The 21,385-nt window shown below is 38.6% G+C and overlaps 1 protein-coding gene across 1 annotated transcript in view; it reads left to right on the forward strand.

Annotated features, from left to right (window-relative positions):
- Positions 1-1,681: 1,681 nt before the first annotated feature.
- Positions 1,682-21,385, forward strand: part of LOC140326596 (17-beta-hydroxysteroid dehydrogenase 13-like) — a 28,266-nt gene continuing 8,562 nt past the window's right edge. Inside the window, exons 1-3 of the mRNA XM_072405327.1 lie at positions 1,682-1,982; positions 18,306-18,413; positions 19,768-19,899. Coding sequence (XP_072261428.1) covers positions 1,773-1,982; positions 18,306-18,413; positions 19,768-19,899 — 450 coding nt within the window. The 5' untranslated portion in view covers positions 1,682-1,772. The remainder of the gene's footprint in view (positions 1,983-18,305; positions 18,414-19,767; positions 19,900-21,385) is intronic.

Below are 21,385 nucleotides of genomic sequence, written 5' to 3' on the forward strand. Positions count from 1 at the left end.
ATGTATGTTCCCACACCCTAGGAAATCAGTACAGGAGCGCATGGTACCCCTTACCTATTCTCATAGCCAGTTAACTTCCTAGAAAGAATGTGACCAGCTCTTAAAAAATAAAACAATAATAGTTTTTATTCTTAACACTTGTTTTAAAACAGTTTTTAAAAAGCATATTTAACTTTTCAGATGGTGTTTCCTGTGGATTGATCCCTTTGATGAAGGCTGCACACTCTGCACAGAAATGTGAAAATGAGGAAACCAATAAGAAAGTACCGTATTTTTCGGACCATAAGACGCACTTTTTTTCCTCCTAAAGTGGGGGGAAAATCAGGGTGCGTCTTATGGTCCGAATGCAGAGGTACAGGGGCATATTTTTTTACTTACCTGTGTCCCCGCCAGTCCTCTGTCTGTTTTCCTCCTGTGTTCCAGCGTGCGGCACTTGTGCCCGCCCACGAAGGCGGCGCCGATTGATTTGATGAATGCTGATCGGCGCCGCCTTCGTGGGCGGGCACAAGTGCCCCACGCTGGAACACAGAGGAGGAACACAGACACTGGCTGCTGTCAGCCTCTGTCTGTTTTCCTTCTGTGTTCCAGTGTGGGGCACAAGTGCCCCACGCTGGAACACAGGAGGAAAACAGACAGAGGCTGACAGCAGCCAGTGTCTGTGTTCCTCCTCTGTTCCTCCTCCAAAAGCTTTCTACTCTGTCCCAAGAGCAAAGTGAGTACATTTTGAGAATTTTTACTTTCTACCTTTATCTATTTCACATCTGCCACATAGCCAGGGATGTTTCCAGTTCCCAGAATGATTTTTTTCCCTCGGTTACACTTTGGGAGTGCCCACTCCATTCTGTTCCCCCATACAATATTCTTGCTTTGCTAGTCACTGAACATGCTTTGTGATGTGTAGGAGGTCGGGATAAAGCAGAATTAGGGCACACAGGAGGAAAACAGACAGAGGCTGACAGCAGCCAGTGTCTGTGTTCCTCCTCTGTGTTCCCCTGTGTCCCAGCGTGCGGCACTTGTGCCCGCCCATGAAGGCAGCGCCGATTGATTTGATGAATGCCGATCGGCGCCGCCTTCATGGGCGGGCACAAGTGCCGCACGCTGGATCTCAGGGGAAATCAAATGAATTTTTTTTTTCTTGTTTTCCCGTGCGGAAAACCTGGTGCGTCCTATAGTCCGGAGCGTCTAATGGTCCGAAAAATACGGTAATTAAATTCCTAGCCACCACATTGGAAAATTTTACAATGGTGTCTGAAAAAAGCCCTATTATACAGCACACACACAGCATCTAGTGTTCATAAAAAATACATCATATAAAACAGCTTGATGTGTAGTAACTAATAGAAACTTTACATTGAATAAGACCACAAAAGAAGCACAAACTTTAGTCATTGTTTTTTTTTTCTTTCAGATAGTGCTGTCCTTAGTGTTATGCTATGCACATTTTATGCTTTAAATAATAAATGCAAAAAAATCAAAAGTTTTTTTACCTTGAATAATCCCTTAATAATTTGTCAACAAACAGGTGAGTGAAAATGCCCAGGTAATCATTTATAATCAATTTGATATGAATACCAGCGGAACAAAAACTGCCTAAAGAAAGCTGCACAGATGTTGATTATTCAATATCTGCAGTAGATATTCTGTGGAGTTCTTGTCTGTACTAACATCTTTGGCACTTAATCAAGTTATTCAATAGGTGGTGCACAGCAGCGTTATAATTCCAGCACAAAAGACTGACGTGGACATTTTATACCTAGATTCAAAGTGGAAGCATGGCTCACATTCTAGAGTTTATAGCTCTGCTTTTCATTGCAATTTACTCGTATGTGGAAGCATTTGTCAAATTATTTATTCCAAAGAAAAAGAAATCTGTTAGTGGAGACATTGTACTGATTACTGGATCTGGACATGGAATTGGACGGCTTGTAGCCCTTGAGTTTTCCAGGTTACAAAGCATTGTTGTCCTGTGGGATATCAACAAGGTAAAGTCAACAAAATATTATTTCTCATAATATAGATACCATATTGATGTGTTTACAAACATATGTAGAGGCTGTATGTAAACCAGTGCCATTGTAATACATTTTGTATTTTAGATTTAGATCAGAGCTTCTTTATTTCCAAATAAGAATTGGATTGCTAAATTGCTGTAGTTTTGCTTTTACAATTGGAGCAAAAAGCTCAAAAAAGAAAGGGGCAGGGGAGAAGGACTTGACAAATATTTTAAGATTGTTTTGCTGAAGTCTGATAAGCTGGAGCCTCAGATAGAGTTTTTTTCCTAGACTGAGGATGGGTTTAAATAAGGCAATAATGCTAATGGGGTGCCTATGACTAAGTAGCAACTGAAAACCCTGTACACCTGTGCAAAAAATAAACTGCAACTAAAGCAGGAAAACATGCACTGTGAATTTTGAATTTTAAATCCAACCCTATAGCACCTAATGTATTGTTTATGTCTCCATGCTAATTTGCTTTGTTGAAAAATGTTTCTGCTATTTTACAGTTGTCTTCAAACCATATATGCAGCAAATACAAGAAAAAGGCTAGCCTATCCAATCATGTATTATTTTAAGGATTTATCTTTATGTTCTCATTTTTCTTTTATAATTTTTATGTTTATAGGTTATCATGGCTTAATAAAGTATAGAGACAGAGACTCTATACAAAAAAGGTATTTCTGAAATATTTGTACTCCAGAAAATGATTAAACAAGAGTTAAAGATAAACAAGAGTTTAAAGGTAAACTGAGGGCACAAACTTATGCCATAGTTATTTTTGCCAGGAGAACATTTTTTTTGAAGCTGTATACTAGTACATTGAAGCTGTATTTATGAATGCAACATGTTTTAAAAATATGCTGTATAATGGCAGATATTTAGTTTGAATTCTGGGCATATATGAAAAAATATCTGTAAAGTAGTCAAAATTCACTCACGGCATAGTATATCTATTATTAGCAGTCTAAACAAAAACTTTATCGAGTCAATAGCTGTTTTTTATTTAGGAGGTATAATTTCTCAAGGTAAATTATATGAACACGTTATTTTTTTTATTAAAAATCACATTTAAAGAGGTACTTAACTCAAAAGTTCCCCTATAACAACAAAAACACACTTACCTTCAATCCAGCAGGGCAGTCCAATCCATCCAGAGGTCTCTTCTATCAGGTCCGGCATTGTCGCGGCATCTGTCTTTGGGCCAGTGCTCCGGGCACCGCCATTTTCTCCTCTACCTCTGGGTTCTTCTTCCTCTGTCACACGACCCAGGCTCGAGATCGGGTAACGCAGATGAGAAAAAAATTTGCGGATCTCACTGCGCATGCGTGAGATTGGCCATTTTTTTTTCCTTTTGACAAAGGGTTTCTTATTCACATGCCTTATTATCTCAGACATGCGCAGAAGGAGCCTTTCTGCATGACATAGGTATCCCGGGAGGTTCTGCGCTCCCATTCATTTTTAGGGGGCAGTGCTGCACCCTTTTTTACACTTAAAAAAAAAATCAAACAGAATTTTTATTTTACATAAAAAGGTTGTCTACCCTTTTTAGGTACACTTGAATTTTTTTAAATAAATGTACATATTGAAATTTTACTATATTTTAGCTTACTATAGTCATCTAAACCAGTGGTTCCGCCGTCCACTTTTTCGGTTCCACGGACCACTAAAATCACTGGCTTCTGACCGCGCTTGCACGGGGAGCCAGGTGGCACTCAAGGGGGGAGAAACCTCCCCCAGAGTGACATCATTATGACATAACCCCGCCCACCCTCCTATCGCTGATCGAAGCCTGCGATTGGGTGGGGGGGGTATGTTCAGGGGCACAGCCTGCCTACTTCCCTGAGCCAGGGAACTGCACGGGGGACAGGGCCTGCGGCTCTGGCCAATGCGTCCTCCCAGCGGGGTCCTTCTCCACAGACCCCAAAATTTTCTTGCAGACCACTGGTTGATCTAAACAATAACATACAAAATATGAGAAAAAGCCAGTCAGACTTCAATCGCTTTACACAGCACAGTCTGTCTAACTCTGAACAAGTCTACAATAGGGGATAGAACACTGTTGATTTAGTGTTACAACAGCTACTAATTTATTGTACAGTCAGTAGGCAAAGACATTCTTGGGACCAAAATATATCAACTGCGACATATTACCTGCACTCCAGTGGCTAGCTCTGTTGACCCAAAAGGATCATAACACTGGATGAACAGTTGACAAATATTTTGGCAGGCAAGGTAGCTCACATATTCTATATGTGAATTAGCTGTGTATCTTCATTTTAAGATTTTGTTGTGCTCGGTTGTTTTAGCTTATTTACCACTGGTGCCAACATCATTACATAAAAAGTTAGGTGAGGACAATTTTGTTTTATTGCTTCAGGTATTATTCTATTAGTTATGATAATGAAAAGGTTCAAAGCTATTCTGCCCTCTTAATCACTTTTTATTTTTGCCAAGGTTAAATGAGATTAATGAAACATAAGTAATGTAACCTTGTTTCGCAAACAGGGCATTTGGGGACAAAGGTAAGGGAGTGAAAAATCAATATATGCTTCAAAATGCTGCAAAACTCTGATTAAAGCTGATTTCTGCAGGTTTCCTAAGAACTTGGATCATAACAAGAGAGAAAGTTAGTTTTCAAGCTAAGAAGATTATCGCTAAATTGACTGACATGTCAGATTTGGCAATCCTTAAAAACTTTAAATTAATTTTATAAGATTTATTGCTATAATTATCTACAGACTAAAGTTTTATCAAGCCACTCCTTGAATTAAAGATATACGTTTTTGTAAAGTGCATAAGTAGCATAAAAAATAACATAATAAATTATAAGTATAACTTGAAAAATGTTTGTTATGTACTTTGTGAATCTAAATTTGCAGTATTTATTGTTTAATAAATAAAGATTAGCATTGGGTAGTACAAAATCATACAAAAGTCTTCAGCTAAATGATCTTAAGATTTATATCCCGCATGGAGTTTGTATGCTTTACCACTGTTTTTATGGTTTGGGTTCCTTGAATATCTAGTTGTTGCCACCCTCTTGGTTAAAATTTTTTACCTACTTTGTCAGGGCAAAATTTATTGGGCCTGAAAGCTTTTACCATCACCTTAAAAAACAATTATGGTGGCAAAAAATTGTGCATGGACAAGTTGAAGCCAAAAACGTGGCATGATAATAACTGCAAAAAGGCCAGAATATAAAAGAATAGTAAACAAAATATAAGCTTTATATATATATATATATATATATATATATATTAATATTATTATTTATTTTCCAATAATGGTGAAGTATAAATACAACCTGAATGCATAAATATACAGAGGCATCTGTAATCAATGACAAAAAACATCAATTATTCCCTAAAAAATAATAATATATAAAATTAATATAAAACAACCTATGTACACCCATATAATAATAGTGGTAAGTTTTAAGTTTAGGCTTGTTTTATTTTTAGTAGGTAGGGTAGCTTTGTGTGCTGTAATTTGCAAGCACTTTAAGTATAAGTAAAGTAGTTTAAGTGCTTGTGATTGTCTTTGCTGTAGAACTTGAAGTACCAGTGTATAAGGTAGCTTGCCAACAGTTTATTTTCCAATGTATGGGTATAAAGTTAATCTAATTAGACATGGTGAATAAATTCAAAGCGGAACTATCACAAAAAAAGAAAACAAAATAACACTTAGCTACTACTGGTGAAAAGGCACCGATCCTTCATCGCCGTGGTGCAGACTGATCATCAGGTGCCCCCATCTTCTTTCTTATGCTTCTTTGTACATCACCAGATCTCATTCCTGTGCAGTGAACACACTTCTGAAAAATGTAAAAAAAAAATTTAATAGAAGAAAGTCCTTCTGCTCAAAATCGGGCAAAAGACTAAAGTTTACTAAATTATTTTAAATGTCTCCAAGGATGCTTGTCACTGCTTCAAAACCACAAATCTCTCTTAAAGTAGACCTAAACTCAGTTTTTATTTTACTTTTTTATAAAGTAAAAATATTCAGAAAGGAGGGGTGAAGCACCTCTTCTTTCTGCGGCGATCAAGACTGAATGGGAGCACAGAGCCAGAGGCCAGACACTTCTGGTTGGTTCTACTTTAAGAAGTACAAATCTAACTACAGTTGACAATCAAAAATCCGGCAACCTCCAGACCTGAGGTGCGCTGAATTTTTGAAAATTCTGGTTTCTTTTTTTACCTGTGGTTTTTTTACCTGTGTGTGGTTACCTCCACACACAGGCCTCTCGCAGCACCCACAGACATCTGGCACAGTTCCAGGGAGCAAGCAGCAGGGATGTCTCAATGTGTTTTCAGTTTAGCAAGCAAGTGTTTCTGCAGAACAGCGCCATGAAAATATTAGTGGCCAAACAGTGTACTGCAGTCCCTGTATTGAAAATGCCATCTGAAATGTATGCCAGGATACTGAAGGATCCAGATTATTGATGGCCAGGTTTTCTAATGTCAACTATACATTATCACAAGGGAGACAATATGGACAGTATATAGGCTTCATGTCAGCGAAAATTATATAGAAAGTTCAACATACATTTATTTTATTATTAAAGCATTACTTAATGCTATAAAAAAATTCACATATTCTCTTTCCTGATCTGCTGTAGATTAATTTTTCTGTATTTCTCAACAACTTTCATGGTATTACTACATCTAACATAACATCTGTTATTATCTATATCTGTGATTATAACATCTAACATAACGTTATCTGATCATAAAACAATTTTTCATGCTTAATATGGTCACTGAAAGCTTACACACCCCCAAAAATATATCCTTATATGCAGTTTATTCAATCATTTGGTGCCTGTATTGCTGCACCAACACCCTATGGTGTTTTACCTTAGGTATGCTAGTGGGGAATAGTTTAAATGCCTCTATCCTCTAATGTGAACAAGATATTTCACAGTGTGTGATGGGTACTGTGGGCAATTAGAGGATTGCATGTATTTATGAGCCTTAACAAAAAAAAAAAGAAGATAACAAACCCAGTTTAACAAAGGCACTATGCTTTTACAGGGGGTACTGGTTTTTTTTATATTATATTTATATTTATACTTCCTGCTGCTTAAAGGAGTTGGTGATCAGTTTTCTATGTGTATGTGTATATGTATGTGTGTGTGTATATATATATATATATATATATATATATATATATATATATATATAGTGGTACCTTGGTATAAGTCCTATAAGTAAAATTTCAAGTCCTTAATCCGTTCCAGATCCTTGGACTTATACAAAACAGAACATACACCAAACACCTTTTTCCCATAAGAAATAAAAAGAAAATGATTAATCCGTTCCTATGAAAAAAATCCTTTTGTTAATGGCATATTATACATTCATGGGACTGTATGAAATAATTTAAACACTGCCTAATACTAAAATACATAAATACAAAAGCAATTAGATGAAATAAAAGAAAATGTCACCTCCCTTTACCTTGCTGAGAAGAGTCGAGTGACTACTAGGATGGTGCTGAGAAGGAGGAAACTGGCGTACTGACGCTCGTGGGCAGTCGTGGCTTTGTCTTGAGAGAGGTAAATAAGGGTAGCTCGTGGTGTTTTGACTCATTTTGACCCAAACAAGTTCTAGCACACAGGTTGTATACCAAGCAAAATTTTTCATATTATATATGTAAATATGCAAATATTTATGCATTGAGGTTGTATTTATACTTCACTATTTTTGGAAAAATAAATATATATATATATATATATATATATATATATATATATTTATATATACATACACACACACTCTTTTTTATTAAACCACATGACATCCTCATTTATTTATTTGGTTTTAAAAATGCTCATTTATTTGTTTTTTGACCAGATGCCGTTTTCCCCTGGTCAGCGATTCAATGTCTGGTTTTAGGTCTCGTGCTGTAGCAATCCTTAAAAATGCATGGAAGTTTTCATCAGTAATGTGTGATCTGTGCTTGTTCTTGTTTAGATTCATTATTTAAAACATCTGTTTGCACAGATAGGTGCTCCCAAACACGAACAGAACATGGGCAGCATGAAGTCAGAGCTGTGCCATCAAGTCAGGTGGCAGTAGACGGTAAAAGTTCTTGACCATGGCATGCTGGAACTTTGCTCTCAGGTCACTATCACTTTGAATCTCTAGTAACTCCATCTGAAGGGGTTGGGGTTCACTGTTGATGTCAGCTGTAAAATGATTGCAAAGATTGCAAAGCCTGGGTGCTGTGTTCTGAAGTCAGAAGCGCCAATCTAACTCATAAATTACCCGGCTCACTTTTGTAGCCAACGGACCACAAGGAAAAGCCCCGGAAATGGTGACTGAGATGCTCTGACAAAGAGGGAAATGGGCAAGATTGTTCTGGTCCAGTTGGGACTTCCATAGGTCAAGTTTACGGTGGAATGCTGTGATCATGTCGGACATCTTCGTGATGAGTTGTTTGCGTCCCTGATTCAGTTGGGTAAGGTGCCCAGTTGTCACACATCATAGCAAAATCACAAAGCCAGGTTGAATCTGACAGTTCAGGCAAAAGCTTTCCTTTACTTTACATGAAAAGAGCGCTTTGTTCCCTGAGCTTAAAAAATCTTTTTAACTGTGCTCCTGCTCAGCCACCTTACATCTGCGTAGTACAGCAAGTCCCCATGCTCTGCACCCACCTCTTGTACAAACTGCTGGAACTGGTGGTGATTTAGGCCATTAGCTTGTGTAACATGGGCTTGTTACTGTCCTAATGAGCGTGGTCATTATGTCATCCGTTTCCAGGACCTTTCCACACATAGCTTCATGATGGATAAGGCAATGATAGGTAATCAGATTTGTGTGGCAGTGACTTTCTAGCAGTTTCTCCTTCAATAGACCAACCAATCCTTTTTTTTATCCGCACATTACAAGTGAGACATTAGTAGCTAGTCCCACCAACTTTTTCCAGGGTAATTTTTTTTTTGTTTATGGACTTCTCTCTGCCTCAAAAATGTTCCTCAGTTATAGAGAGGTCCATGATTGTTGTTCCTATTTAATGTACAGCGCTGCGTAATATGTTGGCGCTAAATAAATCCTGTTTATTAATAATATTAATAATTGTTGTGCCTATAAAGATGAACAGTTGCACTTTATCAGTGCTGTCAGTGCTGTCCTCAACAGCTAATGAAAAAGCCAGGTAACTGCATGCCTGTTATGGGTTGCCTCCCCCCAGGCAGGTAACACGGGATTACTTGAGGTGCGGAATCTAAGTGACCACTCGTCTTTACCAGTGCGCACCGCAAGGAGTGATTGGCCGGTGACCCTAATGGCCACCGGACTACTATGCTGCATGGGGATCACCAGGTTGCGGCCCCCAGGCTCTCCCCACCAGGGAGTGATAAGGATCAGAAGACTTCTGCTTGGGTGATGGTCGGAGGCCGGAAAACAGCTAGTCAAGGTAGCTGGACTAGCCGAAGGCAGGCAACAGGCAAGACGAAGGTCAGGGCAGCTGAAAAGGTCAGGTAACAGACAGAGGTCATGACAGGCAGCGGTCAAAGCAGTCACACTGCTCGCACACTTTTAACATGCATTGCTTCAAAAAGGCACTCTCTAAAAAACACCTAGAATCTTGGGTGATTTCCTCAGCCATTATAAAGCTAGCTTTCACTGCTGCATCATTTTTGGCTGTAGCTTTAGTAATCATTCCCTGCTGCGATTTCAGTCTTCCTTTTAAATCTTGGCATACTAAGCTCCATGTTTGGTGTCAAAATGCTGACATATTTTGTACTTCTTCACTACGCAAAATACACACCATTTTTTCTTTATAAAGTATGATCATATATTTGCTTTCCCAGTTGTCATTAAATTTTCTTCCTTCGCCATCAACTTTTCTCTTCCTTGACATTTTGGGGTTGATTGAAGATATTTCTCCAAATTAGGGGGCCCAGTTTTCCTCACTGTCGGTTTGCAATGCTCGCCCCAAGATGGTGACGGATAGGCAGCCCAAGCTGGACCAGGCCAGAAACAGAGAAGGGGGTGTAAAGTGATTGTCCCCCGTCGCTGTGGTACTATTTCCTCTAACCTCCAAGTCACCTAGAAGGGCAGAGTGAGGCCACAGGTGCAGGTATTCTTGACGGGTGCACTCCTCAACACCTGGTCTCTAATACAGTTGCTTCTGGCCACAAACAAGTGCACCAAGGCTGCAAGTCAGTGGAGCTATTGCTATAATGTGTCTACCACTCTACATGCACCAATGTGTGTTATGTGGGGCATAATATAATAATACTGCTTATTGCAATCCCTCTGCCACACTTATTCTGTGACTAGCAAAGAGGATGTCCTGGATGAAGCAGACACCCACTCCTGACTGACCAGAAAGGTTCCTGTATATGTAATGGCATCCAGGTTGAAGCAGGTCTGCGAACACTGGTCCAAGGCACCATGCGCTGTGCACCACTGCCTCCATGTGATGTGCTGCTCACAGCGATGTCTCCCAATAAACAAGATGGCGCCAAGCCTGAAAATAGCTCACAATGTGGCAGCGAGCTGTTTTCACGAGGGGGTACCGAAAAGCCGAACAGGTCTTAAGCAAAAACAGCAGGTGATTCGCCGCACTCCACTGTCACCACCCAATGCGCTGCTCCAGGACAGCTGGACAAGGCCTCTACACTTTTGGCCAGCAAGATGGCGCTAAAAGTAAAGGCAACTCGATAAGCGGCAACAAGCTGCTTTCTTTGCTCCGCTCCTGCAACAACAAAGGAAGGCTCGTGTGGGCCAGGCGGTCAGATTTGGCCCATAGACCTTGTGTTTGATCCCTATGCTTTAGAGGATCCAAGTTAAAAGGTCCACGCAGTAGAATTCACATCTCGGGTCAACAGCTCAGGTCAAGTAATAGCCCAGCTGTTTCCGAACAGACAACTGGGATAGGAAGTTTACATCAAGTATTTTATTTAGAGAAGCAATGGAGAGGGAGGCCTGCAGCAGGGGACTGAGCGGAGGGCCGGCATGACTGGGTGTTTGGGCAGCCCCCGCCCCCCTTGTTCTTTTAGAAGGGTCATGCAGGCGATAACGTGTGAAAAAGAGTTCAAGGGGGTTGGGGTTAGCTGGAGGTTTGGTCGGAAGCTAAGGGGAGGAGAATAGAAAGGTTTAAGTAAGAGTCAGAAAGGAGGGACAGTTTTTTTCTGGAAAGGAAAATTCCCACCCACCCTCCCTTTGGAGCAGGGTTAGGTGTGTAGGCGGTTGGGGTTTAGGAGGGTAAGAGTCCTGTTGGTAATTGGGAAGGGCAACCCATTGGTAGGGTGCCCATTTAAATGGTATTATGGTGGGGCCCCTGAGGCGGCGCTGGGCAGCTAGGGGCCAGTGTAGGGAAAAACAATTTTTAATGGAACGGACTTTACCTTGTTCCTAGACCTGCAGCTTGGTGGAGTAAATCGGAGTTGTTTGGTGGTTATAGTGCAATCGTGCACAGTAAAATGGGGTTGTGTTAAAGTTGATTGGGTTATAGTTTATTGGTTGGAATAAAATAATAAAATGTAAAGTATATGTAAAGAGTATAATAAGGTTATATATCCTTATATATGTTAATTTATGTTAATGGGAATAATATGTATATGTTATGTAAATATGGTTATAATTAATAGTTATTGTTATTTATGTTGTTGTAATAAACGGCTGCTTGCCACCCTATTTAAACCCAAGGAAGGTGTCTGTGAGTTTTTAAGGGGGTGAAGAGTATTGGCTGGTAGGCATGGGCGGAGGAAGTGCGGGAAAGCAAAATGGAAGTCGGGTGCGGAAAATGTTTTGATGGGAAAAAAATTTGGTTGGGGTTTTTCTTTAAAGGGGGTGGGGGCAGGAGATCCAGACTACCTAAGTCATGACCATGCTATGCAATGCACCGCAATGTAGTCACATCAAACCATCCGGTTATTTTGCAATTTACCCATAATAAAGAGCTTGCAGAGGCATCCAGGGTCATCCACTGTCGTGCCTGTGCTTCCAAATTACAGAGTACGCTGAGTACACTTGATCTTTAATGACAATCAGTATCCCTGCTGCAGCAGCATATGTGCTTTTTTATTTCAGTGAATGATTGTTCATGGTGTCTGTGTTTACATGTAACCCATTTACCCCTGTGCTCATTTCCACAGGAAAAAAAGGGAACCCACTTATTAAAGGTTGCTTTCTGATTCCTCCATGGGATTCTCTCACATCCTTTTGATGTGTAAATGTGGGCAAGAGTCCTTAAACTATTACATGGGGTTCCTGCATTCATTGTGTCTTGATAATAGACTGTAATATTTGGGGGTATGACAGCCCTCCCAGCCTTACCTTGCACAGAGATTTATAAACAAACAATAGCAACATAATAAAAGAAAACATAAAACCGTAAAATATACTTAGGTTACGTACACATGTTATTTTTTTGTTGTTGGAAAGAATCTGTGCTCTTTCCCCTTCATTTGCATTACAGCAGTTCATAAATCTGCCAGGACGGATCCATGAACAACGTTGGATGGCCACTGTGCACACGTCTGATTCTTGTTCGATACCAGCCCTGAAGCAATAATCGGACAAGAAGCATCTTCCATGTGTACTTAGCCTTGGTTTAAAGTTTGTTTGCTTTGGTCTCGGTGTTTTCACTCCAGGATGCTTGTTATAAAGTATATGTTATGTTAAGTTATATGTATGAAGTATTATTCGGGCACTGCAGTGCCTAAGCTTATACAATTGTTGTCCTTTAAAACAAGATGTGAGAGCTCCCTCTTACAACTTGACATTGCTTTTGGCCAATACACAGAAGTGACTGGTTTGGCTATCCTTTAAAAGTTTGGTGTAAAAGTACTGATGTTAATGCAGGTTATAATACCCTGTGAACACACCTAGAATGCTCCTATTCTGGCTATGTTTAAATTTATGCATCTTAAGTCATTAAGAAGTTCCCACAAGAATATTTTTAGTCCCACAAAAAAGGGTAACATTTGTGGAATGCTAAATTTAAAAAAATTCAGTTACAAGGTAATTAAAGAAAAGGATACCAAACTTTTAAACAAGTTCCAACTGCTAGCAGCTAAAAGCCAAAAAACTATTAGGATCTGGGTGGAAGATATGCAAACTGGAGCCAAAAGTTTAATTAAAACTTCAGAAAGCCGTTTGATGTGTCAAGGAAAAATGTATCTATTTTTTAAAGAAACGTCAGCTGTTAGGTTAATATTATGATCGTGAAAGTACAGACACAGACACCAGTTCATATAGAATTGCTGTTCGCCTTTATTCAGAAAAAGATGGTAATATTTATACAAAGTAAAGTAGGTGGTACAGTAAGGTGATTTAATTAAAGGTTTCGAAAAAAACAGTGATCCTTAAGGAATCCAGAGTCATTGATGGTTCTAAACAATGCATGTTCCTGATATCTAGGCTATCCTCTCTCAGGTCCCGGTTTCATAGACAATGTTTCTTAATTACACTTTGGTCATTGTTTCTTATTTATACTTTGATTAATAGACACACACAAAAGAAACTTAATGAGATTTGCAGGGCAATCACCCCTCACAATGCAGTCAGCTTTCCTAATATTTCTCATTGATATTCTGATACAAGATGGAGACAAAATCATTTTCCTTCTCAGATGCTTACTGAATGTTTGGCATATACAGTACTCTGTTAAATCTGACACCCAAGGCAAGGTTGCCAAAATGCAGGAAAAAAAAGTGAATCCAGCAAATTGTTGTGTTTATTCTTCTTGGTAAAAAATTTTAGTCCATGGTGTATATCTATGTACCTATACTTCGACCATTCCAGGAAAATTACATTTTATTACCTGAAACTGACTGCATTGCAGCTGGGAATGGTTTTAAGACATACTCCAAAAAAATCTGAAACAAGTAACTAGCATGAAGGTCAGGATTTCAGCGAAAACTTTCAGTGTTCCTAGTGAACCAAGTCTTTCCGTTTTGCTTAGCTATGCATTGGCAATGTATTATATTTTTCTTTTATAGTAAAGCAAACTTTGTTTTACACTGTTACACCCAGACAGGTCTGGGAACTGTTTCAAATGATATCTTATTATGTTAGTGGAGTGAATTTTTTCAGTTAGATGTGATGGGGGGCTGTTAAATCCCCCCATTTCCTTTCGTTTGTGTACCTAATAAATTAGCATAACCTTAGAATGTAAGATAATATTATTATTATTATTATTATTATTATATAAAGCAATCATTTATTATGCAGCGCTGTGCATTTCAGAGTTAGGAAATTCATCAATTTGACATTTTTTGTAAAATGTCACACTAGAGAATAAGCATTGCAAGGAAATTTTGCACTGACTCTCTGCAGCAACTGACGAAACCTGGATCTTCCAGTATGATCAACAAAACCACAGTCAATGCACTGGAAAACACCTTCATCACCAGAATGAAAAAAGCATCAAAGCCCAATTTTAAAGCCATGCACATAGTGTTTTTTTTTAAATGGGCGTAATTTTGGCAGATTGTATTCCAGAAGGCACAGCAGTGAACCAACATTAATATAAGGACGTTTTGACAAAAACAGAGTAAGGAAAAGTCAGACAGAAATGTGCGAAAATGGTTCTCCATCAGGACAATACTTTTCACACAGCACTTTTTGTGAAAAAGTTTTTGACCAACAAACTTATTTCTATTCTGTAACATCTTCTGTATTAACCAGAATTGGCACCTTGTGATTTTTTTCTTTTTCCTAAACTGAAATCGGTGCTTAAAAGGAATGCATTTTGAGTGAATAGATGTTTTTGAAACAGCTGACAGAAAATGATCTGTTCCACAAGACTGCGTCAGTGCTTAATTGTGAATGGAGAGTATTTTAAAGGGACAAGCATTTGAATTGTCAATAAAATATTATATTTTAATATTATATTAATTATTATATCTGTCCCGTTATTTATTAGACATATCTCATAGTTAGGGTAGGCTTGAAGTTAATGCTAAAATTTTGATTAAGCTTTATTATTTTAAGATCAAATGTATTTTTTTGTACTATTTTATTAAAATTTACAGTCTGTAATAAAATAGGTTCCTTTTTTAGGAACTTCTTATGGGGTTACAACAACTGTTTTACACCTGCATTGTCATCCTATCACACTCTATAAATGGCTGTCTTGCTTTGGTATGCATCATCGTCAGAAAACCAACCCTAAAGACTGGTATTTATATCTTCTGGGAGCAGTCATGGGCAATCTTTTGTAGGTGTGGGTGCAGTTGTGGATTAGAAGGGAGCTCTTAAAGTGGCAGACTTCCCTGATGGGAGCTCTTTTAGTGCTTTTAAAAACTGAACCTCAAGCAAAAAAAAAAATGGTGGATAAAAACTGTTTGACGGGTAAACCACAACAGTGCAGCTGAAAAAAAGGCAAATTCCGGGTATATTTTAGAGAAATTTTCGTTCCTCAGGTCAAGTGGGGAATAACTAGAAACACATGGGTGGGTGCTAACAATCACGTTTTAGTACAAGTAGAAGCAGAATCAAATACAGCACAACCAAAACTCGAGGTTGACATCGCTGCAGGCTGTATGCGATAATGTCTTACAAAGGTATGGGAAGATGACCAGGAGACTGCACTACATACTGTCTCCAAGGGAACTGACGACGCACAAGCCCAGGAAGTGGCCAAGCCTCTAGTAGAATGTGCAATCACCACCTCTGGTACCTGGATGCCTTGAGTCCTGAAGGCATCACTGATGAGCCTCACTATCCACCTTGCCAAAGTCTTTGAGGACGCTTCCTTTCCTTTTTTTTCTTCCTGAATGGATAATTTTTCAGTTTTTCCTAAATGGTTCTGTGGCTTGAATGTAATCATGAAGATTACTCCCTACATGAAGAATATGTGAAGAATTCCAGTTGCCATCAGCATACGTTGGAAGGATAATATGATGATTCAGGTTTAAAGATTCTTTGCAGCTCAGTGCACTCTAGTTCTAAAACTCTTTTGGCTGAAGTTATTGCCACCAAGAAGGCTGTCCTGACTGCCAGTGCCCACAAGCTAGGAGTTATATGCAGAACCTAGTAAAGTCAAAAAAAGAAGGACTAATGGAAAGTCGCATTTGGGAAACCTTTTTTCCCAGGAGGCCTTATCTAGCAGTCTGCTTTGGCCTTGGCCCACTGTTTTTTTTGGAAAACTGCAGCCTCTTTGGGTGCTGATTACTGCCTTCGAACTCCCCAATGTAGCCAGCTTTCTACTTTCAGAATCCAGCCTGTAAGTTTGGGGCGTTCTGGCCATGGATGAAACCCCACCCCCTGATTGAAAATGTCTCAGGAGACAGCGGAGGAATGGGAACCCCCACACTCATTTTCCTCAACAGAGGAAATCTTGGATGCTTTGGCCAGTAAAGAAAGCACTGCTATGATTATCACATCTATCAATAGCCTCCCCAAGAACCTGAGGATCACTGAATTGGGGTTGTTAGAGCATCTACTGGCCAAAGGCAAGGAAGGTGGCGGAAGAATCCTGAAGCTTCTTGTTGTAATTGGAAATAGAAAGAACCACTAGATCTAGACCTTAAAGGTGATTAGAGAAGGCTTCCTGAGATAGAGACCATTGTCCACCTTGTGGTGTGTGAGAAAATCTGCTGGTACATTCTGTATTCCTGGATTATAAACTGCTGATAAATCTTGGAGATAAGATCTCATGCAGCAATCAGTTTCTCTCTTGAAAAGACAGGAGTAGTCTAGATAGTGATGTATCATTACACCTTTAATGTGAAGGATGGCCACCACTGCTTGAAGGACCTTGAATACCATCCTTGAAGAGGGGGAAAGGCCAAAGGGCCATGAAATGAAAATGATCCTGTATCGGGAAGTGAATTACTGAAATTGGAATATGAAGATAGGGCATCCTTCAGAACTATAGAGATTAGACAGTCTCCAGGAGAAATTGTCTGAAGGCACAAATATATACATACACATAGATATGCACACATCCTTAAGATAAGAACTATAGGTCAAGAGACTCCACATACCAGAATCACAGTGTCACGCTTGGGGAGACGAGGCCTCTAGAGGGCGCTACAGCTCGCACAGAAGTGTTGTGAGCCATGGGAAGGGCCAAGGCGCAGAGTCTAAGCAGTAACCAGGTCTTCTCTAGAGCCTCTAGTGGTGAGGATGTTGCACTGCTGGTTACTGCTAGGTTCAGTCACACCAGGGTGGGCAGGACAATGCATGGTACAAACTTACTAGACAAGCAAGAAAAGTCAGAAACAAGCCAGGGGTCAAGAACCATAAATCCAGGAAACAGACACGAGGCCACTGGAGGTGACATGAGGCCACTGCAGACACAGGAAATGACACCGGAGGCACATGGAACGCTAGGGTGCTCAGCAGTAGTGAAGACACGCTGCAGGAACACTGAGTGCTGTGTCTGAGCTAAGTAAATTGCCTGGGATAATTAAGAGACTAGCTTGCAGGGATATTTATTGATAGTCTGTCCTATGAGATTTTGGAGGCGAAGACTACCCACTACTGCTGTCATAGAGTAGTCAGGGAAGTATGATTCTCCGGCCATATCAGTTATGTGAATTGAGCTTAAGTGAACAAAATGTTTGTTATTGTAACCTCACATGTGACAAAAATTGTTATATTTCATATTTTTGTAGTTCATTATGTCTTATAGTTCATAATATGTTTTTATGTTATGTTTATATATGTTTTATAGTTCATAAGTCTTTTTGATAACCATAACCAACCCTCTATCCCTTATCTATCGGTCTCCTTTTAGATCTTTTTTTTTTTTTCTGATTTGATACATATTTATATATGCTATTCATATGTAAACAATTTTCACTGAATTTATTTCAATAAATAAGCAAAATGCATTAAAAGAAAATAAAAAACAAATAATGCCTTTACAAAATAAAATTTCCTATTACTACACATTTTAACATATCTTTCACCCAGTATTCACAATATTTTTAAAATAAATGCAATAGTTTTAAAAGTGGTCAAACTAATCGAACAAAAAAAAAAAACGCGTCTGTTCCAGTTTGTGTCTTCAGATTGCGTAAAAAATAAAACTGTTTTTGCAAAGCAAAAAGTTATGTGTATGCATTACTTCCTTACTATACAGTATGTAACAACTAAATCACCGGTGTATGAATTAGCCCATGGTGAAAATTGTGTTTGGTCTGCGTTTGTTTTTTTAACTGGTTTGATTGAGGAACCATCAATCCATTTGTAAAATTACAGCAGTGAATAACAGCTAGTTTGTAAATTACTAAAATTTGTGTTGCTTTGTTTTGTGTATTAAAAGATATAAATTTATCATCTTTTTAGCTAAAACATTATTGAACAAACAATAATTTATCTATTTCCTATTGTCCAATAGGAAGGTGTAGAAGAAACTGCCAATCAATGTAGAAAACTGGGAGCAAAAGCCTATGCTTATGTCGTGGATTGCAGTAAACGGAATGATATTTACGCTGCAGCTGAAAAGGTAGACTTTATATACAGTATTATGCACAGTAACAAATCAGCATGTCAGATTGGGAAAGGTTAGGGATTTAACATGGCTAAATAAGTATCTTGGAGGGTATGAGACAGGGCAATATAGGAAGGTGTGTATTACAGAGGGTGTGACAGCAGGCAGTATTTACAGAGGAAAATTGTATGACCAGGCATATTATGTGCAGGAGATGAGTACAGAATGGGCGAGTGTGCAGTGTTAAGCAGCAGGCAGTAGTTGCTAGAGAATAATGCAAAGGGTATTACAGGGACATTTATAAGAAGAGCAGAGCTGCACTAATATTTACTTCAGTACTAAATCTAAATCTCCAGATTAAGTTTGAGCTCAGTGTGCAATGTTTTTGTCGTTGGCATGAATAATGTTTAATATGCAATTCGTGTGATTAGATTTAAACTGAGGAGACTCTTAGGGGGAAACTTGAGGGTTTGTGTTGTGTATGTGATGTCGCTGGGAAAGGATTTAGATGTTATGTAATAAAAAAACAGTACTTTTAATGTATACGCACTTGGCTTTGGTCTGAATACACACCCAATACCTTATGTTTACTGGGTAATGTAGTAGGGCCAAATATAAGTCAAAACTATAGCAAGGGACCTAATTCATGTCCTTAAAAATGGTAACTTTCCTTACAGTTTCTACTCGAAACTATAGCAAATCAAACGCATGGTCCCCATTTGCTGTGATCATTCTGCTGTATTATTAGGTGGGGTCTGTGTGTTCCAAGTATAATAGACAGGCAGGGTTAAAGAAGTAATAAAACAAATTCCACATAGAATATTTTCCATACCTAACCATGATATAAGCCAGAGACCAGAGCCATTCGTTACTTGTAGCTTTTGTTAAGTGTAGAAGAGGTAACGTAGTAGGTTAGAACAGAGGGGTTGAAAAAACTTACCTTTACCTTTTTAGTTTTAAGAGTCTCCTTAAAAAAGAAAGAAAAAAACAAGTGCTGAACATTTTTATTGAAACCATTCATCTATGCAAGCCTATTATCTGTGAAAAAAAAAAAAACTTGTTAATGATTGAAGGCTAGTCATTTAATTAGGTTTTGCATCCTCTTTGTTTTTAATTTGGGCTCGCAATTGATAGCTTTGGGTATGACAAACTAATTTATAGACATGTGCACGTACATTATTACACTCAACAGGAACCCAGCAATTGTGTGGTAAACTTAATTAAACTGTTTTCCCAGTTCTCCCAAAATCTAGCCTGCAAACATATAATGTACACTCTGGGGCAGCGTGTTCAGACTGCATACCTTTTTACAGATCAATTTATCTTTTTTGTCGAAAAGTAGTGTAAATATTTTTTGTGTTTTACAAAGGTCAAGTCAGAAGTTGGAGATGTTGACATCCTAATAAATAATGCTGGAGTAGTGTTTGGTGTGGAGTTTCTGAATTTAAAAGATGACCAAATTGAGAAGACATTTGAAGTCAACATTCTTGCTCATTTTTGGGTGTGTATGATACAGTAAAATTAAAACAAAGTCAAAATGATAATTCATGATTATGTGATAACTGAAAAACATAGACGATAAATAGTATACTTTAAAGCTAATAATTTAATCAAAACTTCAGTTCTGTGAATGATTGACCTGATGTGTTGACAGGTTTAATGCACAGAAGGTGACTTTCTCATATGTGGAGACATAGACCCTTATTTACTAAAGTTCTCCAAGTCTAGAGAAAATACACTTGCATCAGTGAAGCTGGGTAATCCAGCAAACCTGTAATGGATTTCCTAAAAGTCATTAGCTATTTGTTACCAAATGTTTTCAATCCTGGACCAGATCCATCCCAGATTTGCTGGATCACCCAGCTTCACTGATGAAAGTGTATTCTCTCCAGCCTTGGGGAACTTTAATAAATCAGGGCCTTTGAAAGTATAACCTAATGCCACTTCTAAAAAACAAAATCTGACCTCGGATATGAAGAGCAAAGGGCAAGATATTTGCAACAACATTTAGTACCTTCTGAATTGTCTACAGGCCAGGTTGCGCTGAATAAATTAGAAAACTTTTTTGGGGTTTGTCATAGCTTTTCTGCTACTTATTGTCTTTTCTGCCTGCTGCCCATTTCTGTTGGCAAGTATGGTAGCCCACCTTAATGATGAGCCAAAAGAAATGTGAGTTGTATATAGAGAAGCTCCAATACTTTTGGGTAGTTCTGCCTGTCAAGATGGCCTGGTATTGGAGCAGAAGGTCTTAAAGCCTGCTGGAGGACTGACTGCCTAGGCCTGCCTAATTTTTCACTTTATCAGATTTTTAGCAAGACTAAGTAGTAATAATCCGTCACTCACCTCAAGTTAATTATACTTTTCAAACTTTATTTACAAGTTAGTCCCAATATTAGTATAACAATGTCGTAAATACCACGTAAAAGTACCTTGCTACAAAATATAGTATGGAATTTGAGGATAACATTTTCTATACTTAACTCGTTCTCAAGTATTTTTTATTAAGCAGTTTTATTTTAGTTTAGAACAGTGAAGATGGGTTCATATAGTCTATAGTCTTATATTTACCCATATAGTCATAGGCCACCTGAGCCCCAATTTCATATTTCACCCAAATCCTTGCTATTTCATGTTATATTTATATCTTGACGTTCTAGACCAACTAGATTGACGTTTTTGAGTGGCCAGCCCAATCTTTAAATCCTAATCCAAAAGAAAGCCTGTGGGGTGACGTAAAAAATGCTGTTTCTAAGGCAAAACCAAGAAATGCAAAAGAATTGTGGAATCCTCTCCGAACATCCTGGGCTTGAATACCTGTTCACAGATGCCACTGCAATTAACAAAAAAAGCCAAGTAGAAATTGACTTTGCTATTAAAGTTCAATAAATCGGCTCTGGGCCTTTTAGACTGTGTTCATGCCTAAGTGGTTGCGGCATTTTCTACATCCATACTTAAATACAACCATTGTTTTTACAGTCTAACCACTT

This window comes from Pyxicephalus adspersus, chromosome 3, assembly GCF_032062135.1.
Source record: "Pyxicephalus adspersus chromosome 3, UCB_Pads_2.0, whole genome shotgun sequence".
Lineage (NCBI taxonomy): Eukaryota > Metazoa > Chordata > Amphibia > Anura > Pyxicephalidae > Pyxicephalus > Pyxicephalus adspersus.